General features: G+C 46.7%; 1 protein-coding gene across 2 annotated transcripts; it reads left to right on the top strand.

Annotated features, from left to right (window-relative positions):
* Positions 1-4485: 4485 nt before the first annotated feature.
* MAT2B (methionine adenosyltransferase 2B) lies at positions 4486-26054 on the top strand. 2 transcript variants are annotated; one of them, XM_053297202.1, is made up of 7 exons: positions 4486-4639; positions 6075-6269; positions 6891-7005; positions 7272-7424; positions 13224-13417; positions 16362-16475; positions 24505-26054. In XM_053297202.1, exons 1-7 carry the CDS (start codon positions 4577-4579, stop codon positions 24673-24675), a joined length of 1005 nt encoding a protein of 334 aa, XP_053153177.1. In that variant the 5' UTR covers positions 4486-4576; the 3' UTR covers positions 24676-26054. The 2 variants fall into 2 exon arrangements, with proteins under 2 accessions (XP_053153177.1, XP_053153178.1); XM_053297203.1 differs by lacking the exon at positions 16362-16475.
* The last annotated feature ends 4 nt before the right edge of the window (positions 26055-26058 follow it).

Here is a 26058-nt window from a genome sequence, read left to right as displayed (position 1 = left end):
ACATGATACATAAAACAATGTTATAGTATTACAGAGCATCATTCTCTAAACTATATCAATCAAAACCTAACATTCTGAATACCATCTCTACATCTATCAAATTAGAAGTTGATGTTAGTTCATACTCATGGTGAATTCAGTAAGCAGCTGCACAAAACTACACCATAAGGATTGCTATGACCACAAATGATACAGAAGCTCGGCCCAGACCTTTTAACCTTAATTTTAAAGGTTTTTCTAGAGTTGGAGATCCTGTGCCACCATGGGGGAGCGGGGCGGCGGAAGCAGGAGCAGAAGCCTTTGTTGCTGCCTCTGTCTCAATGGCAGCAGCAGAACTTGTCACCACCGCAATGGCAGCAGTGGAACTGTCTTGCAGTGGAGGTGAGAGACAAAGGAGGTCTGGGGCACACCCACAACATTGGGGGCCTGTGTCACCTAATGACACCACTGATTAAGTAATGAATGGTTGCTGATAAGAAATAAGTAACAGAATACATCTGTACAACCTAGCAAATTTGATAAAATGGAAAATCAGTTTTGTAAATCACGATAAATGCAGTATAATAAAACATGACCTATTGTCACAACAGCACTTAAGCCACAAGGGCAGATACATTCTTGATAAGGATTTTTCCAATATCTGCTTTCAGTCGCTTCAGAAGGAAGCACATTGAATCTTTCCATCCAAAACACTCTTCAATGCTTAGGAATAAGAGATGTAAGATAGTCATGGTGGAGTATTCTAAGAGAGTCTCCATTTTTTAACACGATTGGGGCTATACTTAGGTCATTTTGTTCTTCTATGTCTGAAATACACTGCTTAAGAATAGTCCTGGCCTCAACCATACTAACATTGGTATAGCTAGAAAGGAACAGGAAGAGGTTCCTGCTTTGCATCCCTCAGAGTTATCTAATTACTTGTCTCTAATCTTCCTTGGTTGGGCAAGGTGATTAAGCGAGTGATTGCTTCTCAGCTCCAGGCAGTTTTTGTTTTTTTGTTTTTTACACATACTTTTTATTGAATTATGACAACATCAAAGACAAACACAAATAATACAAACACTCACAAACACACACTATAAGGACTTCCATCTCATCCTTGGAACAAGTGTTGTTATCAATAATCAAGATCTTGCCTAGAGGTTAAACATTCTCTCCCCTGTAGTTCATGTAATGTTAATTATTATCAACACATCTACATTGGCCCGTATGTTCTATTCTCATATACGAATTATGTCTATCTAAAAAATAAAAATAAGAAATAAAGGGTCTACTCCCTCGCATCTGTATGATTTACCAAATATCATATAAACCATAGTGCTCAATCATCTTGGTAATTTCCCCACAGTTTTTCCTCATATCCCTACAGCCTACATTACAAAAAGAAGTTCCAAAAAAGTCCCATTAATATAGTCTGATGCCTATCTATTTCTGTTGTTTGTTTTTCCAGTTTTCAACAAAATTCTACTTTTGCCTCAATAGAGGCATATATGCCCACTGCTATATACTTTGAATCGCCAACCTTAATTACTACCACCAATACTCTTCCATAATCATCTTGAAATGACAATTTTAACTCTAAAAATTCTTTTGTGTAAGAGACTGTGCCCCTTTTTTCCCCTTAATATCATAACGTTTCAAATTATTAAACTGCTCCAGGCAGTTTTGGATGACAGACTAGATCCTTTCCAGACTGGCTTTCGGATGGTGTTGAGACTGCCTTGATTGGCCTGATGGATGATCTCTAATTGGTGATTGACAGAGGGAGTGTGATTCTTGCTAATGCTTTTGGATATCTCAGCAGCTTTCAATACCATTGACCATAGTACCCTGCTGGGTCGCTTGAAGGAGGTGGGATTGGGTTTACACTGTTTTACAGTGGTTCCGTTCCTACCTCTCTGGCAGATTCCAGATAGTGTCACTTAGAGACTATTGCTCTGAAAAGCGAGAGCTGAAGTTTGAGGTTCCACAAAGCTCCATACTGTCTCCCAGGCTTTTTAACATCTACATGAAACCACTGGGAGAGATTGTCAAGAAGTTTGGGCATAACCCCCGCTAAGTGTCTGTCTGGAGCCGATATTGGGCTGGATGAGGGATAACAGCTTGAAGTTGAATCCAAACAAGATGGAGGTACTATTTAGGGGACTGGATTCCAATAGATGGTTTAGATCTGCCCGTTCTGTATTGGGTTACACTCTCCCTAAAAGGTAAGGTTCGTAGTCTGGGAGTGCACCTGGATCCCAAACTCTCCTTGGTCTCTCAGGTTGAGGCTGTGGACAGGAGTGCTTTTTATCAGCTTCGGCTGATACACCAGATATGTCCGTTCTTGGAGACTAGTGACCTTAAAACGGTGGTACATATGCTGGTAATCTCCAGGCTTGACTACTGTAATGCACTCTACGTGGGGCTGCCTTTTTATGTAATTCGGAAACTACAATTGGTACAGAATACGGCAGCCAGCCTGGTCTCTGGGTTTACCCGAAGTGACCATATAACATTGATTCTAAAAGAACTGCACTGGCTGTCGATAAGTTTCCAAACAAAATACAAAGTGCTAGTCATTACCTATAAAGCCCTTAACGGATTAGATCCAGGGTATTTAAGTCATCTTTGTCGTGAACCCTGTCGCCTATTAAGATCATCTAGAGAGGTCCGATTACGGTTGCCGCAAACTCATTTGGTGGCAACTCGGGACGGTCTTTTCTATGGCTGCCCCAGGGCTTTGGAACCTGCTTCCTGGTGAAATAAGAGCATCTCCTTCTCTGTTTGCTTTTAGGAGGACCCTGAAGAAGTACCTGTTTTCCCAGGCCTTCAACTGAGATTCGATTTTTACATTTTAATATGTTTTTATTTATTTTTAATTTTAAAATTAATCTTAAATGTGTTATATTTTATGTTTTAATTCTGTACACTGCCTAGAGATTTTTATACTAAGCGGTATATAAATTCCTGAAATAAATAAATAATAAAGAGGAGCTTTAGTTTTGCCAAATATGGTACTCTAGAGGCTTGGAAAGCTGTGGGTCAAATGTGAAGAAACACTTGTCAAATCTGTTCTACTAAAGGACAGACTTTTGCTTTATCTTCTGCCTGCAGTATTGTTGACACAGAAAACGAAGATTGCTGTATCTATCGGGGGCGGGGGCAGGAATTCAAGCGCCACGTTTTTACTATCTTTATTATATTGACCCATCAAAATGACACATTTAAAACAATTTCGTAATATTTATCACAGCTGGAGGCTTTTCAGATAGCAGAGTTTAACGCGAGATTTTACTGCGAGTTCGGGACATAACGGATACTCTGACGCAAAAATGGGTGGTGTTTTTTTTTAAACCCGGACATAAACCGCCCTACGCGACCTATTGTATGAGCAGAAGTTTAGGTTGACAAGTAACCCGTAAACATTTATTAGCAACTCAGTTGCATTGGATTAAGTGAAAATGAGTAAAGACAATATTCGTGTGCTGCAGTTAAGTTTCTAAAATCCCCTCATCCTACGTGACATTTTTGGCTCAAAAGCCGGCCCCGGACTACCAGAAAGCCAGGGCACAGGACATTCATACCTTTGCTTCTTAGCTAGCATATGCATTTCACGTAGGAGACAGGCAATTCCTCCTCAAGGCCTAGCTCCTGCTGCCCGTTTTTCGAACACTTGTGCAAACTTGTGTGTGTTTACTAAGAAATCCCATCGTGCTTATTAGTAAAGTGTGACTAGGCTGGCAGGCTTCACCTATAAATTGGTAAAACGAGCTGCTAAATTAGCACCTTCTCTCCAAGGTGCCTCTGCCTTCCTTCCGCTCCCTCTCCTGGGGAGAAGGGGAAAGGCTAGCAGCATCCCGACCCGTAGGCTTGCTTATTCGGAAGTCGTGTTGACTTTCCCCAGCTGAGGGTGCTGAGGCTGCAGTCATGCAGATTACTTCCGAGTAGAACGCGCTCATCCGAAGGCTCGGAAGTAGAACGCGCGCAGTAGAAGGCTCGGAACCCTTTTTAAACCATTGCCCACATTCTTGTTAGGGGTTGCTCTTGCTTAGTCAGGTGTTGCTCCTCTCCGTAACTGCTATTGGCTGCCCTTGCAATCGGAATGACTGGAGGCTGTTCTTCGATTCAGATGCAAGGAAAAAAGATAGAGAGGTTGCTCCATCACTTGTTTTGTTTTCCCTTCAAATAACAATGGTCAGGTCAGACGAAGCTAGTCGTGGCTGAGTCTTGTTGATTAGTGGGACTTGAGTGAGTTGTGTCTCAATGGTGCTTACACAAACAACAACCACAAGCCACCGCTTTCCGACCACGCTCCTAATCTGTATAACAGAGTCTGCCGCAGCTCCTTTAAGAAGTCAGGACGTGGGTATGCTGGGAGAACTGCCGGACTACCCTCCCGGCGCAGCCAATAAGCGGCAGTTCGAAAGTATCCCCGCGTGCCCGCCCACGCGCCCAATCCCCACCTCCTAAGGTGGAGCATCCAATGAGCTGTTGGGGTTGCGTGGCTGCCGAGTGGGCGTGTCCCGGAGGTGGCTCAGTCCGCCGCCTTAGGGCGAGAGAGACCGCAGTGTTCTTGCGTACGGACGCCGGAGTGATGGTCGGGTGGGAGAAAGCGCTGCATATCCGCTTCGAACCGGGTAGCTGCTGGCTTGAGGAGGTGAGGGGGGATTGGTCCGCCTCCTTCGCTCCCTTCCTCCCTTTAAGAGCTTCTCTGCGGTAAACAAACTGTGACCCCGCCCCTCTTTCCTTTAGCCCCCAGATCCGGAGGGTGCTTCTCTCCAAGGTGCCTCTGCCTTCCTTCTTTCCGCTTCCTCTCCTGGGCAGAAGGGGAAAGGCTAGCAGCATCCCGACCCGTAGGCTTGTTTATTCGGAAGTCGTGTTGACTTTCCCCAGCTGAGGGTGCCGAGGCTGCAGTCATGCAGATTACTTCCGAGTAGAACGCGCGCATCGAGTCGGGCTCGGAACCCTTTTTAAACCATTGCCCACATTCTTGTTAGGGGTTGCTCTTGCTTAGTCAGGTGTTGCTCCTCCCCGTAACTGCTATTGGCTGCCCTTGCAATCGGAATGACTGGAGGCTGCTCTTCGATTCAGATGCAAGGAAAAAAGATAGAGAGGTTGCTCCATCACTTGTTTTGTTTTCCCTTCAAATAACAATGGGCAGGTCAGACGAAGCTAGTCGTGGCTGAGTCTTGTTGATTAGTGGGACTTGAGTGAGTTGTGTCTCAATGGTGTTTAGTCATGACTAGCTTGCTTGTTTCAGTGGTGCTTAGTCCCCATCCTGCCCTGTGACTCTGCTTCTCCTACCCCCAATTCTACCCTGTTGCACAGCCTTTTGAACTCAAACACTTATGATCTATTTTGTTACCAGATTAGCAGTTTTGTTAGCCGATGTGGGGTCATAGCATTATGTATTTATTAAAAAGATTTTTTGAGAGTGGTCGCTACATAATGTATATTGCAGCTGCCTCTTAATGTGGAAGTGATAGTACAGGCAACACGAGCCGATCAATATTTACTCAATGAGGCTGTTATCTCACACAGCCTAACCCAGGCTAGGGAAGAACCTTATCCAGGATTGGGTCTGATCCTGGAAGGGCAGTGTCACTTAGCGTGGCTTTTTAGCCTGGCTGTTACCCAAGGTTAAGGGAGTGAGTGTTCCCCTAACCCAGGCTTGCTGCTTGGGTGTGAGCTCAGCTACTTCCAGCCTGGTCCCACACAGAGACTGGCACCTAGAGCACCTGACTCTTGGGGGAATCCCCCAATGCATTTCATATGTTGTGCAGTGCATTGTGGGATTCCCGGAGGCTGGGATATGACGTCCTGGAGTTGTGCACTGTGCCATGCAGCACTGCTTGTCTGGGAGCACTGTCCACACTCCCAGAATCATGTCATTCATTTAGGGAGAAGGTGAGTTTAACCAGCCTCTCCGCACCCTCTCATTGTGAACAATCTCATTGTTTCTTCAGTATTTATGTGTTCTTGGGTTTTCTGTGCAACACATGATTGCTAAGCTTTTGGAAAACAGAAAATATTCATAGTTATATGCAAGTACAGAATGCTTGTTCTTTTATGTGCACATTTTTTCCTTCCAGGAGGATGTTGAGATTCCAAATAGACGTGTTCTGATTACAGGTGCCACTGGGCTTCTTGGAAGAGCAGTCTACAAGGAGTTTAAAGCAAATAATTGGCATTCTGTTGGCTGTGGGTACAGTAGAGCTCGGCCTTTGTTTGAGAAAGTTAATCTTCTGGATCTTACTGCTGTTCATAGCCTTATCCAGGATTTTCAGGTGAGAATTATGGAAGGAAAGGGGAAGTAGGTAACACATTTTCTTAATGATGAGCATATAACTTCAGTAACGTGTTTTTTTTCATTGATCAGTTCAGGTTTCACATACTGGATCCTAAGTTATTGATACTCCCTAATCGTTCTTTAATGCTGCCTATGAATCATTTACTGCCTTGGATATCTTGACAGTGTTTTACTCTGTTATCTTCTCCTAGAAAACAGTCAGTAGAAAGGATGCATTTGTGCAACTTCTTTGCATGAAATACTGTGATTCAGATAAGTGTTTCAGGAATTTTTTATCAGTGGTATTTGTTCTTAACTAAAATCTGTTGTCTGCTGCTGTATTTACGAATCAGCCTGGGAAGATTTATTTAAAGTAATGCTACAGGTCAGTAGACTCCTTATCCAGAGCCTGGTTAGGAAGCAATTCTAGTTATATAAATCGTATATGAACGTTGTTTCCTAGAATTGGTTTGGGATAACCTAGTTTCTCTATAGCTGATCATTTCTGTGGCTCATATGCACAGCTACATGGAACCCAGTTATGCTATCTGGGTTAAAATGGAATTGGTTCAACTGCTTGCTTGTTCAGTATGCATTAAGATGGCTTTTTAATTTCCAGCCTCATGTGATAGTACATTGTGCAGCTGAGAGAAGGCCAGATGTTGTAGACAGTCAACCAGATGCTGCTTCTCAACTCAATGTGGCTGCTTCAGGGACCATAGCAAAAGAAGCAGGTAAAAAAGAGAGAGGTTTGCATTTCCTATAAGAATGCATCCTTATTTTATATGGCAGTCAAAGTATGGGCAGTATACCTAACCCTTTTGCTAGCTATTTAAATACCATGTGTGGTCTGATGGTTATGGGTAGTGGGTCTGTTGGCCAGGTGGACCTTAGTCTGATCCAGCCAGGCACTATTTTTTTAACTGGAGAAAGGAAAGGGGAAAATGTACTAGCTACTGTAGACTTGTGCATTTCTAAATAGTCTTTGTGTTTGTTCTAGCTGTTGTAGGAGCGTTTCTCATCTACATTAGCACAGACTATGTATTTGATGGAACAAATCCTCCCTATAAGGAGAACGATGTACCAAATCCCTTAAATCTGTATGGCAAAACTAAACTAGAAGGTGAAAAAGTAGTCCTAGCAAACAATGCAGGTAAGTGTAAACATGGAACTGTTAACTTTAAACTATAATCACAGAACTGTGAGGGAGCTATTGTTGGGCATCCATGCTCAGCAATTCTTGCACTACTTTGTCACACTGTTGTTCACACCAGGGCAGGCGTTGTGGGTTGCACTCCCTCCCTGTCACTCCCACTGTCCCTCCTACTTGCACCACCTCCCTCTAAGGTATTCATTGTGTGCATGCACTGAAGGCAAATGTTTGAGTGTTTTAAGTGTTTCCAGTTTCTCAGCTAGGAATTATTAGCATGGGATTTAAAACAGAGACTAAAAATAAAATTGCCAGCATCATAATACCTTTATATAAATCTATGATGCAGCCACATTTGGAATATTTAATAAAGTTCCGGTCACCCCCTCTCAGAAGCAGCTTTTTGGGTGGGTTTTTGCTGAAAAAATGCAGAAAAGGGCCATAAGACCTATGAGATCAGGAGGCTGGAGCATTTTCTATACAAGAAACGATTAACGTATTGGGGGCTTTTTAGGAAATAGAATATGGAGAAGTGTAACACTTTGTGGATAAAGTGAATAGAAATTATTTCCTGCAATACCAGAATTCTGGGTCATTCCATGAAATTGACAGTGGATTTTAAGAAAAAGAAAGGACTTCTTCACAAATTGTAGTGATGGGAAGGATTTGAGGGAAAACTAGGTCACACTTAGAGCAACTGCTGAGAGGGTGGGCTTCTCCTAAAAAGGGAAAGCCTGGAAAATCAAAACAAAAGGACTAATTGGAAGATAGGGACCAGTTCAATTAGACGCATAGGGGAAGTTATTTTCCTTCATTGTATTGCTTGAATCGGAGCTGCCAAGTTAATGGAAACACGCTCCCCCCCCCCTTACAATCTGCTTTATGAAGAGACAATTGTTCTTATTATATACTCTTGTTTTTCTTTTAATCTGATAATAAACGTTTGTTTGGTAAAGTGTGCCACTCCTCATTTTGGGTCTTCCTTAGTCACACGCCTTTGGAAGCCTAAGACTGCTCAGCCCTTCTAGGGAAGGTTTTGCTACTTAAACCTCCCCCAGGAATCATAGGTGGAAAGAGTGGTTTGTCCCACATTAAAATAAAGTGGTTGCTGACAGCCAACTGTGAATCCCTTACAGTCAAGGATTCACCCCCGTGAACTCCCCCCCCCCGGCTCTTGAAGGAGCTATACCACAAATACAGAACTGGGTTATATAATTTACTACCACAAAATGTGGGGATAGCTACTGAATTAGAAGGCTTTAAAAGGAACTGGACAAATCTATGGTGGAAATGGCTATCAATGGCTAGTGACAATAATGGGTAAATGGAACTTCTGTGTTTAGAGGCAATAAGCCATTAAATATCAGTTGTTAGTCTGTGCATGACAGCTATTATTTATTTATTTATTTATTTATTTATTTAATGGATTTTTATACCGCCCCAAACCAAATTCTCAGGGCGGTTCACAATAATAAAACAATACAAATAAAACATTAAAATCAATTAAAACTTTAAAAGCTGCCTAAAATCAGAACAATTTACAATATTAAAAATTACAAAAGCTAAAAGGTTAAAAGGCTTGGTTTAAAAAAGAGTCTTCAAAGATCTTTTAAAAACCACTAGAGATGGGGAGAGTCTTATGTCAGCGGGAAGTGCATTCCAAAGTCTCAGAGCGACCACTGAGAAGGCCCATCCCTGAGTGGCCACCAAACGACTTGAAGATAGCCACAGACGGGCCTCCCCTGACGAACGCAGTGGGCGATGGGGATCATGTAGAAGAAGACATTCTCTTAAATACCGTGGGCCTAAGCTGTTTAGGGCTTTATAGATTACTAGTATTTTTAAGCCCGTTAAAATAACAGGCGCTAGCACCTTTTTTTTTTGGTTGTCTCCTTTATTCCTTCTCCCTTTCTCCTTTGCCCTCCTTTCATTTTTTCTTTTTCTTTCTCTCTCTTTCACTCCTCTCCTTCCTTTTCTCTCCCTCTTCCTCTGTTTCCTTTCCTTCCTTTCTTCTCTCTCCTTTCCTTCCTTTCTTCCACCTCTTCTCACTCCCATCTTTCTGTTTTCTTTCTCTGGCATTCCACCAGCCAGGCCCAGTAGAGCTGCAGCGAGTGCCCGGACATGCTGTAGCGGTGCTGCTCCAGGCGCAGCTGAAGCACCTGCTCCAGCGGCCCCATAGTGGCCACTCAGCTGACGCCACCCTGCCTGGACCCGGGGACTGCCTGCTCGCGAACGCGGCTGCAGGAGGAGCCCGGCCACCTCTGCGGGCTGAGCTAGGGCGGGGTAGCTGCTCGGGCTCTCTGGCTAGAAGAGGCGGGCAGGAAGTGATTTTTGGGCCATTAAATAACGGCCGCTAGTAAGCGCTCCAGGCCCCCCGCCGCCATTCCCCCTCCCGCCGCCGCCAGCCTCCATGCCGTGGCTGGTCTCACCGGCCAGGCAAGGGCCCCAAAGTCTCCCCCCTGCCTGGCTTCGGTGGTGCCGCCAGGCCTCGGCGGCGGCTCCGCCACCACCTCAGCCAGCTTCACCCGCCGCTTCTTTCCCCCGCCTCTTTCCCCCGCCCGGCTTCGGCAGCTCCGCCAGGCTTCGGCCATGGCTCTGCCGCCGCCTCAGCCACGCCGCGTCCTCTGGCCGCTCTCTGTGTCTGCTCTTCTCCTCCTCTTCCTCGGGCTGGCACACCTTCTCATTCTGCAACCCGAGCCCCCACTCCCGCCTGCACTCTCTCCCTTCCTCTAGCCAGTTTTCGAGGAGCGAAGGAACTTTCTCTCCATCTTTTCCTCTCTCTCTCTCTCTCTCTCTGACGGAGAGGAAGGGGCAACGGCAAGGTATTCTTCAGCACCTCCTTGAACTCTCGCTTGATCCTCTGATCCGTGATGTTGGCCATCTCCGCAGCGGGCTCCAACGACCCGCACAACCCCCAGGGCGCTGCAGCCACCTCTCAGCCGAGCTGGGCTGAGCACCGCCACCTGTCACCACCACCACCACCGCTCCTGCTGGTTAATCCCCGGCCCTTCCAAAATGGCGCCTGTGCCGAGCATGCACGTTGTGACATGCGGAGCTTGCCCGGCCCGGGAGTGGGCCTCGGGACTGTGGAGTCCCCTCCGTTTCCTTGTTCTGCCAGGCCGGAAAGCAGCCGTTCTGCGCATGCGCTCCGTGCATGCATAGAACGGCCGAGGGAGGCACGGACACACGCTTGGTTGTCCACGGACGGACACCAAGCCTTTTATTAGAGAGGATAACCAGCACTTTGTATTTTGCCTGGAAACCTATTGGTAGGTTACTCCTGTATATTATTCCTGTAATATAGGAGTAATATGGTCTCTTCGAGATGACCTGGAGACCAACCTGGCTGCTGCGTTCTGTACTAATTGTAGTTTCTGGACTATGTACAAAGGCAGCCCCACATAGAGCACATTGCAGTAATCAAGTCTGGAGGTTACCAGCAAATGTACTACTGTTCTGAGGCAGTGGCCAGAAGTCAACAACTCTTAGCTATTGCCTTCAAGTCCTGCTTATGAGGTTCCCAGACACCCCCATGGAGAGGCAAGATACTAGACTGGATTTTAATAAGGTACTTCTGAATAATCACCATCTCTCTGTCTCACTTTCCCACTGAGAACTGAGTAAAAGTAACAAGTTGTGTGAAGGTGAACTGCTATAAGAATTGTAAAGCACATTCATATAATGCTTTTTAATGGCTAGTATTGGAGCAGAGGTTGTAGGATTTAAGGGAGAGAAGTGATGTCAGAAGATCAGATTGGGAACTGGAGTAATATGAGAGAATAAAAGAAACCAAGTTGCTGTGGTGAGAAGGGCCCAGGTAATGGTGAACTCCTGGGGTGAAACTGACTGGTAGTAGTGACATAAAAGTGCACATAAGATGTGTAGCTGTTGGCTTAGGCTAGCTGTTAGAAGGCAAATTTGGGGCAGGGGGTATATATCAACAACTCTTAGCCACAATAGTTAAATAGAACCAGTTAAGTTCACGAGCTCTTAACCCAGAGTAATGAATGTTGGGGACAAATGGGTGAGTGTGTGGTGGAACATTGTGGACGTGGCAAGCAGCATGGATGTTCACTCCAGATTTTTATTTCAAAAAATGGTGCCCATCGCATCTGTATTTCAGAGGCAGAGTCAGTGGAACCTCTATGCCAGTGCTTCCACAATGTTCTCTCTCTGTCAGTGTTACACAGTTCTGGAGACTGCTCACTCAGTGCACTGCTCTGCCATTGGCACAAGACAGTGGAGTTCATTGACTAGATCAGAGATTCTCAACGTTGGGTCCTCAGATGTTTTTGGACTTCAGCTCCCATAATCCCCAACCAAAGGCCACTGGGACTGGGGATTATGGGAGTTGAAGTCCAAAAACATCGGAGGGCCCAACGTTGAGAATCCCTGGACTAGATAATCATTGGAAACAAAAGCTTCCTACCTTCGATTAAATCTACTGAGGCTAGTTGAAGATACATTGCTGCATTGTAGTAGAGGTGTGCACAAACGGTTTGAAGCAAACTGGTCTGCTGTGAACCAGGCTGGTTAGAATGGCTTGACTGCAAACTGAACTGGTCTCCAAGAAAGAGTGCTGGTCCGCAATACAACCAAACCTGGTTCACGGCGGGCTGGTTTGAGCCGGGCTCGGTGAGGGTGAGGGTGGTGCTGGGTGGTGGGGAGAGATATCTTTAAAGGTAAAGGAGATGGTCCCTTCTTACCAGTTCTGCTGAAGCTTAGCAGTGGTTCTCCTGCCAGCAGCCAGCGCATGGCAGTGCAGCTCCAGCACTAACTTGGTTTCCATGTATGCATGGAGGCTGGGTTAGTGCCAGAGCTGTGCCGCCACACACAGACTTTTGGTGGGAGCGCTGCTGCTAAGCTTTGGCACAGCTGGTAAGAAGGGACTATCTCCTTTTCCTTTTAAAGATCTCTCGCCCTCCTCATCCCTCAGTTGCCACCCTAATCAAGCCCAGCTCAAACCAGCCAACTGATTCGAGCTAGTTCGGTTAAACCCCTTCACGGACTGTCGTTTGGTCCAAATTTGGTTCGAATTCAGACCAAACCGCGCAAAAAAGAGAGAGACTTGAACATACCTGGTTTGTAGCAATCCAGAATCCAAATGAATAGTTTTGTCCATGCACAGCATGAAATATAAATTGGTCTGTCCCTGAGCTGGTAGCAGTCTTTTGAAACTTAAAAAAAAATTAAATTACATGTGGACAAGTAGCTGCAAGCTGGTGGTCTGCCTGATACATGACACCCAGTCTGAGGACACCAGTCTGTGCATACTTATGTAGGGCAGATTGAGTAGAGGATTTTTGTGGCATACTTTCATGCAATAAATTACTTATCCTGGGCTAGTATCCTAACTGCAGGGGATGTTGTGGATTATTTTCTGTACAGTGACATAGTTGAGGACTCTTAGACTTTTTTTAAACTTATTGAATTGCTCAGGACATGCAAAAGAAGATGTCTTTCCCCATTTTTACTTTGCTACTTATTGTGTCTAAAGTATTACATATGTGCATTTTATTTCCTGTTAGGCAACAAGGTGCTTAATTCTGTAAAATTAAGCTTTGCTTGCTTGTACTAATCCGAAGTTTCACCTGAAACCTTTTGGGACTCACTTTCTTAACATGGGCCAACAATGCTTTACCATGGCGGGACACAAGCAGGCTAACTTTCTTGAGTGGGTGATATATGTTGTGAGTTCAAAGACAGTTTGGATTTTTTTGCCTCCCTTTTAAAGTTAGGTTTTGAAGTTCCATCATACTTGTTTATAACTACTGCTTTATCTTTTAATTATTTTCTTTAAAGGTGCTGCTGTACTCAGAATTCCAATATTATATGGAGAAGTTGAACAATTGGAAGAGAGTGCTGTGACAGTTATGTTTGATAAAGTGCAGTTCAATAATAAATCTGCCAATATGGACCATTGGCAACAGAGGTTTCCTACCTACGTCAAGGATGTAGCCAGTATTTGTCGGCAGCTAGCAGAGAAGAGAATGGTGGTAAGAAATTTCGTAAAGAAACTTGACTCAAACTGATTGAGTCAGAGTTTTAAGGTCGTCTTCACACACTGTTAATAGAACAGAGTAACAGACTGTATCAGTACTAGAAGTGGTTCCTTGCAGTATTTTTTTCCCATCTGAGAAGTTTAAAAAAACTATTCTTAATTGTTCTACAGGCCTGTAAATTTTCTCTGTTAATATTAGCATGAGAAGTACTATGCAGTTTAGGGATGTGCATGAAATGGTCCAGAGGCCATATTGGAGGCCTCCGAACTGGTTCGAACGGGGTCCGGTCTGGCATCTAGTGCCAGCGGAGGTCTCCCTTTAAGAGCAGAGGGGGTTACACTCACTCCTGCAACATTTCCCCTGCCGGCACTCCCTTTTCCTGAAACTATTTTGGGGCAGCAGTGTTCCTCCCTGCCGCCCCTGCCCACGTTGTTAGCCAGAAATGCTGGAAGTCGCAAGCAAGCTCGCTGCACACATCACACATTGCATGCGTGATGTGCGCACACAACATGTGATGTGCGTCGCGGGCACGCACTTGTGACTTCCAGAATTTCCGGCTAACAAGGGCAGCAGAGAGGAATGCTGCCGCCCTAAAATCATTTCAGAAAAAGGGAGCGCCGGTGGGGGGAAAGCAGCAAGAGGGGTAAGTGCAACCCCCCCTCCGCCGCCCTTAAAGGGAGACCCCCCCACACACCAGCACCAGACTGCACCTCCGCGGTTCCGTACACATCCCTAATGCAATTCAGATTAAGAATTGTAAAATACTTTATGGAATGGTAAGTAGGGTGGAAACATATCCACCTTTAAAAATGGATATTCTGATAGCAGTTTTGGCAGAGTTTGAATATTTACCCTGTAGTGAGGATAGTAAAAAAGACAATAAATGTGTTGGCTGGAGAACAAGAATTAACATTGATGAATAGGATAAAGTTCTGTATGTGGGCAAAGTGCAGGCATCCTGTTTCTCCAGTAGCATGTTGTAAGTAACATGATTCTGTTGCTAAAAAGGGCAGTCCTGTCAAGTTTTCCCCTCCCACTTGTAGTTCAGTTTACCTTGGGTCTTGATGTCATTTTGCTGAATATTTCTCTGCCCCCACAAGCTTTGAAGAAGGATCAAGGGGTATTCAGTGTTGTGAGGGCAAGGAAACATACAGCATAATGATGCTGAGCATGTGATAGATTGAACCACACTCTATAGAACACAAAGAAGGAATATTGTAAGACTGGCCATTTCAGCACATCATTCTGCCAGCCTTTGGTTTGGAAATGTTTGAGTTCACTATTATGTTCTCAATTATCCCACCATTAAATAAAGCTAGAAGCCTTTTACAGGATGGATGTAGGCACAGCTTCTTTGAATCCTGAAAAGGCTTCCAGGTTTTCACATGCCCCTGCTGTTTTCACAAGCCCTCCTGTTGTTAATGGCAAGCAGGCAGGAGCTATTTGGTTAATACTTATTGCATTAACTGGTTGCAACCAGAACACATTACTTAATCTTCAGAGCATTAATCAAAGAGACGACACTGCCTTGGAATGATAAGCATTGGTTGCAGCAGAGATTCTCTGAAAGCAAGTCCCAGATATTGCTTATATACAAGATACTAGAATGGCCTTGAATTGTAAGTAGTTACAACAGCAGTATCTTCCTGTGTATTTTAGAACAATATGAGAAGTTTTACTTTAAAGGCAGAAAACGGGTGCTTTGAGTTGCTTAGAACACATTATGGGGCTTAAGTAGCTCTAGAAGCTGCTTGAATCTGATGAAAAGAATGCTGGACAAGATGGACCTTGGCCAGTGAGGCAGTTCTTTTGTTCCTATGTGGGGAGAGACTTTGATAACTGCAGCGTTTTTCTTGAAAGGGTTTATCAAGCCCCTTATATAGCGAACGCTAGTGCTTAAAGGCAGTACTGCCAGAAGAGCTAGGAACTTGGAGTATTTTGTGTGTGGCTCCATGTTCCCTGTCAGAACCATACTTATTACCCACTAATACTGTGGTGTTCCTGATGCTAATGTGTTCCCTATGCATGTACTGTAATCACGCATGGCAAGTTTAATCCCTTAGCAGACAAAATATATTGTAGGCTTGTGCCCGAAACGTTTCGGAGGCCATTGTAAAGGCCTCCGAAACGTTTTGGCACTGGGGTGGGATTCGGTGCTTTGGCACCGGCGGGGGTAGCTCTAAGGGTGGGGGAGGGTGTACTCACCCCCCCGCCATGTTTCCCCTGCTGGCGCTCTTGAAAATCCAACCCCCGTGGGGCGGCAGTGTTCCTCCCTGCCGCCCCGTTCCCCCCGCCGGCCAGAAGTGGCTGAAAGTTGTGAGCGTGTGTGCGCCCGTCGTGCGTGCGCGCGCGCGCCTTCCCATCTGCCGTGCGCGTGCACGCAACTTTCAGCCACTTCCGGCTGACGGGGGGAACGGGGCGGCAGGGAGGAACGCTGCCGCCCCTCGGGGCTTGGATTTTGAAGAGCGCCGGTGGGGGAAATGAGGCGGGGGGGGTGAGTACACCCTCCCCACCCTTAAAGTGCTACCCCCGCCAGTGCCGAAGACCATTCGGGCACATCCCTAATATATTGGAAGGGGCGTTAGAACAAAAATTCATTTTTCACTCTTTGGAGAAGTCTTTTGAGTTGACAACTAACAATGTTCTGCTATGTGGAATGGCAAAAGGCCAGGGCTTGCATTTTGGCAGGATGCTTGTTTTGAAAAATAATTTCTTTTGGTTCTTAGAATTTTTGCTCCTGTTAGGAGAAAAAACCCACAGGTGATAGGTTGGTCTTTGCCTAGCCATTGTTGAAATATTCCAGAAATGTTGATTTAGAATTCATCTGCTTTGTAAATGAAAGGAACTGTTATCCAGCATTGCATGGGGTGTGCGCTCCCTTGGCACCATAAAATATGCAACAATCTAAATTTCTACATATGCTTGAATTTTTCTTCAGGATCCATCCATAAAAGGAATATTCCATTGGTCTGGTAATGAGCAGATGACCAAGTTTGAAATGGCATGTGTTATGGCTGATGCTTTCAACCTTCCCAGTAGCCACTTAAGACCAGTAAGTAAAGGGGAGTCATGTGTGTGTGCGTGCATGCGGATGCGCGCACACACACACACACACACACAGGACCAAGCTACAATTTGTGCATGTTTTGCATTTGTTCTTTGGAACTTTTATCCTGTGTTCAAATAAATACCATTGTTGTCCCGTGCTAATTGGGCAAAGAGGCACTAGGGGTGTTCACGGAACTGCACAGGGGGGTGTCCCTTTAAGGAACTATGGAGGGGGTTCCTTTAAGGACGGGGAGGGTTTACTTACCCCTCCCGCCGCTTTGCCCCCTCCAGCGCCTGTAGTTACTGTAGAAATTGGGGTGGCAGGATACCTCCCCACTGCCCCCTCTGCCTCCTCTGCCTCCTCCTCATTGCAAAAGGCTGCAACAAGCCTTCTGCACACGCGGCACGCGAGCTTCACGTCTCCCTGACACGACGGGTAGACCGGGCCTCCGATCTCTGGAAGCCCATCTACCCACCGGGACAAGGTCGGAGGCCCAGTTACCCGGCCTCATCCCGGCAGGTAGACCGAGCCTCTGGCGGTTGGAGGCCCGGTCTATGCATCGGGGAGATGTGAAGCTTGCGCGCTGCGTGTGCAGAAGGCTTGTCACAGCCTTTTGCAATGAGGAGGAGGCAGAGGGGGCGGCGGGGAGGTATCCTGCCACCCCCATTTCTACAGTAACTACGGGCCCTGGAGGGTGCAGTAGGACTAGCAAGCATAGCATAGCATATCATAGTGGGGGGGAATTAGTGGCATCTCATGTTCCAACTATCCCCCCAACCCACTGGGTACACATTTTATATTTTAGGAATTGTTGAGGTGTTTACTCTTTGGTGTGTAATAAATCCTCATAGGGATTCATTATGAGGAAAGGTTATTAGACACCAAAGAGCCTAAACACTTAGAACATAAACTTGAGTACCACCCCACTGCCTTGCAGGTGGGAGTGAGGTATAGTTGGCACATGGTAGTTGACAGTTGACACTGTCAAAAAGACAGTCAAAATGAATAGAAGAAATGAAGATGTTTAATGAATCCTCATAGGGATTCATTGAGGGAAAGTTATTATATACCTAAAAATCCAAACACTTGAAAAATAGTGACCACACATTTTGCTCCATAGCTCCACTTCTACAAGGGCTAGAGCTTAGCTTTTGCTTTTTTTGTTAAATGAAAGCTGGGAATCTGGGGACATTAATAGGAGGGATCCAAATCTCAAATTGATTTGAATAAAATCAGGCACGATTCGATTTGGAACTGAATCTAGCCAATGGACCACGGGGGTGATTTGTTTTGTCTCCAAATCACCTGAATCAGCAAGATTCGAGTACAAATCAGTTTGTACCCAAATCAATTTGCACATCCCTAGCTGCTAGTAGACATTGTCCATGAATTTGTGCTAAACCCTTTTTAAAGCTAGTGGTCATCACCATATCTTGTGACAGTGAATTCCAGGCATTAATTATGCACTTATGTACAGTACTTACTCCTATTTATTCTGAATCGCTTGCCAATCAGTTTCATTGTATCTTGTACTGTTGAAGAGTGAGAAACAAAATTTTCTCTATTCATGTTCTTCACATCATGCCTGTTCTTATAAATGCCTGTCATCCCTCCCATACACCCCATTGCCTTTTTTTCTAAACTAAAAAGCCCCAAATGCCTTTCCTTGTAATGAAAGTACTCCAGTTCCCTGATCATTCTGGTTGCCCTCTTTGGCATGTTCTGCGGGTCTATAATGTCCTCTTTGAGGTTTGGTGACCAGAATGGTGCATGGCATGCCAGATATGGCCACACCATATATCTGTACAAAGGCAGCGCAATATTAGCAGTTTTATTTCCATTCTTCTCCACAGCATGCAATGTGGCTTTTTCACAGCAGTCAGCATTTTAATTAAGCTCTCCACCATAGCCCCAAGATCTCTTTCCTGGCTAGTCACTAGTGGCCTCAGAACCTGTCAGTTTATATGTGGAATTTCAATTTATTTTTGCCAAAATTACATGTACTTACACAGAAATACATTTGCCATTTTGTTGCCCAGTTTAGAAGAAACATTTTGGAGTCCTTTGCAGTCTGTTTTGGTTTTCATCATACTAAATAGATTGGTATGATCTGCAAACTTGACCATCTTGCTGCTGGCTCTAGATGATGTATGAACAAGTTGAAAAGCACCAGTCTCAATTCAAATCCTTGAGGGACTTCTTTCTTCCCTCAGTTGTGAAAATTCTCCATGTATTCCTATTCTCCCTCAGACGAGGATTGTATCCGAGGATCATGGGTTGTCGCCACCTACGGCTCCGAGACAGGGCCAATCAGGAAAGATCTTGACATCAGGAGGGAAGGACAATCCCCTCGCCCCTTCAGTCTTTCGCCCTGTCTCGCTCCAAGCAGGTGCTATTTTTCGCTTCGCTCCTACCTCACCTTTTCTTGTGGTTGAGGGCTAGATAGGAAGTTTGGGGAGAGATCCGTGTTAGCGCGTCCGCTCGCAATCTTTTCTGCATTCGCGGTGGTGTCTTAGAGCCATGGAGGCTTCTACTTCGCGCTGTGAGAGGGAGGCGTCTCCCTCCCTCTCCGAGGATTCGATAGCCCCAGCGACCTGCTATGCTGAGTGGGCTGCGGCCACTTCACCCGCGCCCAAAGCTCAGCCCCCAAAAGCGAAGAAGGCAAAGAAGCTCTCTAAGGAGCAGAGAGTGGCGGCACGCGCAGTTAAGCGCAACGCGCCACAGTCGCTTGCGGGGCCCCAGTCGGCAGGCGGTCTCCCGCTGACACTGCAGGACGACAGCTCAGTGCCTGAGGATCGGACAGCGAATGAAGGCTCTCAGGTAGGGGCTCTGGGCACCCCACCGCTGGGCGAGCCTCCCGCCAAACGCGCCTGTCCCTCCTCCCCACTTCGGGAAAGGGCGTCAGCCGGAGCAGCGGAGGAGGAGATTTGTCCGAGTTTTGCTGCCCTTCTCTGGCGGGTGGTGGCGGAGGAGTTCAGGAAGCTGGTTCCCGATCTAGCTAGGCAAATTCCCGCGTCCACCGCTCCGGCCACCATTTTGGGTGCTCCGGCAGCGGGAAAAGCCGTTCCATCCACCATCTTGAACGTTCAAGCGGCGGGGGTGGTTAGTGCTCCAGCGCCACAATCGTCTGTCCAGACATCCCCGAGGACTCACTTGGGACCTCCTAATCTGTCTCCCTGTGATCCTTCCCGCCTTCCAGCTCAGGGGTCTGCCTTAGCGGCACCCATTTTGTTTCCGGCGGGGGAGGGAGAGCAGCCCTCAGAGGACTCCGACTCCGGCAGGGAGGAGGGAGAACTTTCTGGGGATGAAGGGGAGATTTTGCCGCCTTCGCAGGCCCCCTATAGGCTGTTTGCTCAAGCTGATTTTCCGGTGCTTCTGCATAAGGCGCGAAAATCTTTACGTTTGGAGGGGCTTGTGCCGTCCCCTCAGGACGCCCCCAAGGGGGACCCAGCTGTATTGCCCTCTTTAAAGGCCCCAGAGGTGGCTGTACCATGCCCACAGCTTTTCCTGGATATCATCTGGGCTGAATGGGACCAGCCCTTGGAGAGTAAGGGGCCACCACCTGGGGTTAGACGGCTGTATACCATTCCTAAAGGGGTTATGGACATGCTCCATGTCCCTCCTGTGGACAAGGAGGTAGCGTCACTAGTGACTGGGGCCGTTCTTCCAAAAGACGGGGAAGAGGTGCTTCGTAATGTAGAAGACAAAAAGTGTGATGCTTTGTTGCGCCGTTCACACGAGGGTCCTGCGCTTGCCCTTAGGGCTTCTGTGGCAAATTCTATTTTTGCTCGGGCCTCTGTCCTGTGGGTAAGGGAGCTTCTACCTCTGGTCCCACCAGAACTGGTGGCCCTTCGACAGGGTCTCAACAAGCTGGGCAAAGTTTCCACTTTTATGGCCGATAGCTCCCTTGATTCTGTCCAATTGTCTGCCCGGGCCATGGCTTCTGACATCGCCGTCAGAAGGCACTTGTGGCTCAAGAATTGGAAAGTAGATCAAAAATCTAGAAGTAATTTGGCCAATTCAGCCTTTAAGGGAGGTAAGCTTTTTGGGGAAGCATTGGATCTGGTGCTAATCGAAACTAAGGATAAGAAAAAGGCTATGCCCTCCTCCGTGCAGCGGCAGGAGTGCAGATCCTTCTCTAATGCTTCTTCTTCCTTTTCCTACCCCTCAAGCAGCTTTGGGCAGAGGGGGTTCCGGTCTAATTTTCATTCCCGTCAGAACAAGCAGGACAAGCCTTCCTGGTCCAGACCTCAGGGCTTCGCCAGAGACCGACCTCAAACAAAATTCTAGCAGTCAGGCCAGTATGCAAAGTCCGGGTTCAAACATCCCGCTCCACAATGACTCTGTTTCGGGGCGGCAGGTGGGTGGCCGGCTGGGGTTCTTCGCTCACCAGTGGGCCCGGATGACCACAGATGCCTGGGTTCAGCACACAGTTTCCCTGGGTTACAGCCTGGAGTTCCTGTCCCGTCCTCCAGACCGTTTTCTCTCCTCCCCTCAATCCCGCAGTGTTCACAAGCATTCCCTGATGGTCAAGGCAATTCTTCATCTGCTCAACATCAGGGCGATCGAACCGGTCCCTCCAGAGGAGGTGGGACATGGAGTCTATTCTATACTCTTCTTGGTGCCAAAAAAGACCACAGAATGGAGGGCCATCCTGGATTTGAAGTTTGTCAACCGCTTCCTCAGGGGGAGGCACTTTCGGATGGAAACCCGAGGTCCATTCTGATGGTCCTCCAGGAAGGGGACTTCTTGGTCTCCATAGACCTCATGGAGGTGTATCTCCATGTTCCCATTCATCCTCTGGACAGGAGGTTTCTGCGCTTCGCATACGCAGGGGTTCACTACCAGTACCGGGCCTTCCCCTTCAGTCTCTCATCTGCTCCGTGAGTGTTCACCAAGATCATGGTGGCACCTGTGGCTCACTTGAGGACCAAGGGGATAAATCTTTACCCGTTTTTGGATGACCTTTTAATAAGGTTGCCATATTGGGAGAAAGGACTGTTGGATGTCAAGGAGACCCTGGAGGTCTTGGCAGGGCACGGGTTTCTGATGAATTTCAAAAAGAGCTCCCTCACCCCCAGAAACGTGATTCAGCATTTGGGGGCAGTCATAGATACATCACGGGGGACGGTCCACCTGACCGACGAAAGGAGACAGAAGCTGTTCGCTGCTTGCCGCAGGCTGCTGGGTCATCATCATTCAAACATCTTTTCTCTATCGCAATTGCAGGGTCTGATGGTTTCCACAATCGGGATCGTGCCTTGGGCATGTTTTTATTCTCGTCCTCTGCAGTGGATTCTCCTGCCTCTCCAGGAACTTGTTGCGGGCAGGTCGAAACTCAGTGTCCCTGACCCCTCGCGTGTGCCTATCTCTCAGGTGGTGGACGTCCCAAGTTCTGCACAAGGGGGTGAGTTTCCTGCCGGTCGACCGTGTTGTGGTAACGACCGACGCAAGTCTCCTAGGTTGGGGAGGTCACTGCGGTCGCCAAGTGGCTCAAGGTCGAAGGTCAGACGAAGAGCGGTGTCAGTCCATCAATTGGCTGGAACTCCGGGCCGTCCGGCTGGCTCTTGCTCGGTTCCTCCCCGAGGTTCGCGGTCAGCACGTCCTGGTCCGCACCGACAATGCCACCGCCAAGGCGCACCTCAATCGCCAGGAGGGACGAAGTCTTGGCCCTTGATGTGCGAGGCCGAGAGCCTGCTGCGCTGGGCAGAAAAGAATCTGCTCATTGTAGGCCGATCATGTCAGCGGGGTGGACAACACGGTGGCAGACTGGCTGAGCCGGTCTCAGCTGGATCAGGGGGAGTGGATCCTAGACAATCAGGTGTTCAGGGAGATTGTTCACCGGTTCGGGGTTCCCCTGGTTGACCTCTTTGTACTTCCAGTCAACGCCAAGGTGCCCAGATTCTTCTCAAGGTATCCATCTCCGGGGGTGGAGGAGGTGGATGCTCTGATGTCCCCCGGCCGCAGGGTCTGCTCTATGCCTTCCCGCCTTTTGCGGTGCTATCCCGGATGGTGCGAAGGATCAAGCACCAGAAAGCAGAAGTCATCCTTGTGGCTCCGCATTGGCCACGGTGGCCGTGGCTTTCGGACCTGGTCACTCTCTCGACAGAGCCTCCTCTCCCTCTAGGGTATTGGGTCCATCTCCTTCACCAGGGCCCTGTCTTTCATCCAGACCCCGAGTGGATCAATCTTCGCGCTTGGAGATTGAGCGGAGCTCTCTAGCGTGTCACGGCTATTCCTCTGCGGTCCAGGACACCATTATGGCCTCTAGGCGCCCGTCCACAGCTCGGGTCTATCAGTCCACCTGGCAGACTTTTTCACGGTGGTGTCTCACTTCTGGGAAGGATCCTCTGTCGGCTTCTGTGGCCCAGGTTTTAGGTTTCTTGCAGGTGGGACCAGATAAAGGCCTTCGGCCCAACACCTTGCACCGCCAGGTGTTCGCTATCTCGTCTGTGTTACAGGTCCCAGACCTTCCTTCCTTTGGCAGGGCATCCCCATGTACAGCGTTTCCTGAAGGGGGCGGCTGTGTTGAAGCCTCCCCCCATTCACTGCTTTCCCACTTGGGACCTCAATCTGGTACTCAGGGTTCTATCGAAGGCCCCATTTGAGCCACTGCGTACTGTACCTTTACGTATTCTTACTCTGAAGGTCCTGTTTTTGGTGGCCATCACGTCAGCTCAAAGGGGTTTCCGACCTGGGTGCTCTGTCCGTCAGGAAGGAGTTGTGCTTAGTTTTTCCTGACTATGTGGTCCTCTGTACAGATCCAACTTACCTTCCCAAAGTGAATTCTATCTTCCACAGAGCGCAGGAGCTGATGCTCCCTTCCTTTTGTCCCAGTCCCTCTACTCCTAAGGAGAGGGAGTGGCACAAATTGGATGTCAGCCGTGCGATCCGCATTTACCTTAGGTGGACCAAACCCTTCAGGGTTTCCGAATCCTTTTTTGTCTCTTTTCGCGCTTGTTCAATGGGGAAGAAGGTTTCCAATTCTTCTTTGTCGCGCTGGATTTGTCAAACTATCCAGTTGGCGTATGCTGCAGCGGGGGAGGCGGCGCCTGAGGACATTATTGCTCACTCCACTCGCAGCGCAGCGGCCTCTGCGGCTCTCTCTACCTTGGCCCCTCTGGCTGACATCTGTAGGGAGGCACCTGGGCTTCTCTTTCGACCTTCACTAGACATTACAAGATACATGACTGGGCCTCTGCAGATGCATCCTTTGGCCGGTGTGTGTTGCAGAGGGTGGTTCCTCCTTAGGATCAGACCTTCTGTTTCTTGCCCTCCCGAAATTGGTTGCAGCTTGGGTATGTCCCATGATCCTCGGATACAATCCTCGACTGAGGGAGAATGAATCGTTGGCACTTACCTGAATGGTCATTCTCCTCAGACGTATGGATTGTATCCGACCCACCCGATTGTATGTCTGATCCTGTTACCCTCTATTGTCCACCTTATTCGAAGGGGTGTTTTTAGCCTTAGGATTGGACCTAGTATCTTGGTCTTCTTATCTTGCATTTTCGGCGGCATGTTACCTTATTTGATTCTTATACACTGCTTGTGCTAGTTTTCCCTTTTTGGAGCTTCGAAGCGCTTTGTTAATGACTGAAGAGGCGAGGGGGTTGTCCTTCCCTCCTGATGTCAAGATCTTTCCTGATTGGCCCTGTCTCGGAGCAGTAGGTGGCGACAACCCATGATCCTTGGATACAATCCATACGTCTGAGGAGAATGACCATTCAGGTAAGTGCCAACAATTCAATCTCTGCTTCCCCAAAAGGCCACTTCTGTTAAAAAGTCAATCTATAAAAAGATCTTTCTTCATATCCCATGACTGCTAAATTCAAATGTTTTTGGTGAGGGACTTTGTATCAAAATCTTCTAGAAAATCTGTTTCAATACTAGCATTCATACCTAAGTACAACTGTGATAAAGCATTTGGGATGTCCTATATTGCAGAGACTAAGCGAAGTATATTCTAAAAAGTACACACGTGCATCTAGAACAAAACATTTTATCTCATTTTGCTTTTATTCTTTTAAAGATCACTGATAGTCCAGTAGTGGGTGCTCTTCGTCCCAGAAATGCTCAGCTTGACTGCTCTCGTCTACGGATGCTGGGCATTGGACATCAAACTCCATTTCGTGTTGGAATAAAGGAATCACTTTGGCCTTTCCTTACTGACAAGAGATGGCGACAGACTGTCTTCCACTAGTTTGTAAATAATTTAGCATTAATATGGTATGAGGCACTTTTTTGAAAAGGGCGGCGGGCCAATAGTTTTATATTGTGTATTTTGTGTTTCAGATTTAATTCAATCAGGTAAAATATGGTCTTGCACTAGGTTTAACTGGCAAAAAAGAACCTTGTTTGAAGTGATTGCTATTTCTTTCTGTTGTGTTACCAGCTTACTGTAAATTTTGTGATTATTGCAGTCATCAGTAACAGCTGAAATCAGGATATAATTCCTAATTGCTGAAATATACATTTGCTTGTGTCTTTGCTATTGCAGTACAGAAACTTCCTTGATACTGATTTCCGTAAATTGCCAAAAACACACTTTTTCATTTTTGAAGCTGTTCTGATGTGATTGAATTAGAAGCGGGAAGTTTTCGAGTTAGCTTGAGTTATGATCAAAATTTGTACAGTAATACAAGTTCGATCCTGAGGACTTCTTTCACAGTCAAAATTCTGTTAGCAAGGAGAGGAGGTTGACTTCCAGCTATTTTTCCTCTGCAGCCCCCTGAAAGTCTGTTGCCGAGGCTTTAGTCCTCAGGAGCAGATCTTCAGGGGTCTGCAGAGAGAAGGGGGATCAACCAGAGTTCCTCCCTGCTGTTCGAACAAAACATCATTCACTTGTGGAAACCATTCTTAGGACCTCCATCCTTTATTTTTGCAGTTAATGTGTAGTTTGATTCTTGAAGGATTTTCAATAAGTTCTACATTTTAAAACTCCTATAGCTTTCTTATATTTGTATGGTGCAGCATTTAACATACCTGTCACACACATGCTTGCAGACATAGACTTCTCTCTTTTGGGGGGTTGGAACAGAGGCATGAAATACTTTCTCCCTTCTTTTTTTCTTGCTGGTGTTTTACCTTTGATATTTTGATCCTGTAGAATCTAAAAAAACCCATTAAAGCACTGTTTAATCTCCTTAGTTAAATGGGTAGGACCAGCAAGCGGTCTTATTTTTAAAAGTTTAATACTGTTGGGCATGAATATACAGCTAAAATGGCAGGTCAACCTTCATATTTTCCCTTTTAATTAAGAAAAGTTGCATTTTCATTGTGAGCAGACTTTCTAGAAAAAGGAGGTGTTTTTTGCAGTGTGATCTCTCGCTCTTTCCTCCCCACTAGCCATCCCTGACTCACCAAGTTTAAAACATCCAAGAAAAGGGCATGAATTCCTCAGTTTTCCCCTCTGTTGCCCAATCAGCATCAGTTCAATTCATACAATGCTTCGGGACCACTCTTAATGTTAGTTTCTGTCCACAAAAACCTATATTCTAGCTTTGTTGTAGTCTGAAGTCCTGATATGCACTTGGTAAGCTATAAATACAAAATGACATTAAAGACACATTACTGCCGTAATATC

This window comes from Hemicordylus capensis, chromosome 2 (assembly GCF_027244095.1).
Source record: "Hemicordylus capensis ecotype Gifberg chromosome 2, rHemCap1.1.pri, whole genome shotgun sequence".
NCBI classification, from domain to species: Eukaryota; Metazoa; Chordata; class Lepidosauria; order Squamata; family Cordylidae; genus Hemicordylus; species Hemicordylus capensis.
Note: the sequence above shows the minus strand (reverse complement) of the source record. Positions and strands in the feature narration are given on the sequence as shown.

Bases quoted from the DNA above. Each gene is read 5' to 3' on its own strand.
- MAT2B (XM_053297202.1), top strand. From the start codon at position 4,577: ATGGTCGGGTGGGAGAAAGCGCTGCATATCCGCTTCGAACCGGGTAGC. The intron at 7,425-13,223 runs GTAAGTGTAAAC...TTTTCTTTAAAG, and splicing joins AGTCCTAGCAAACAATGCAG to GTGCTGCTGTACTCAGAATT. The intron at 16,476-24,504 runs GTAAGTAAAGGG...ATTCTTTTAAAG, and splicing joins CCAGTAGCCACTTAAGACCA to ATCACTGATAGTCCAGTAGT.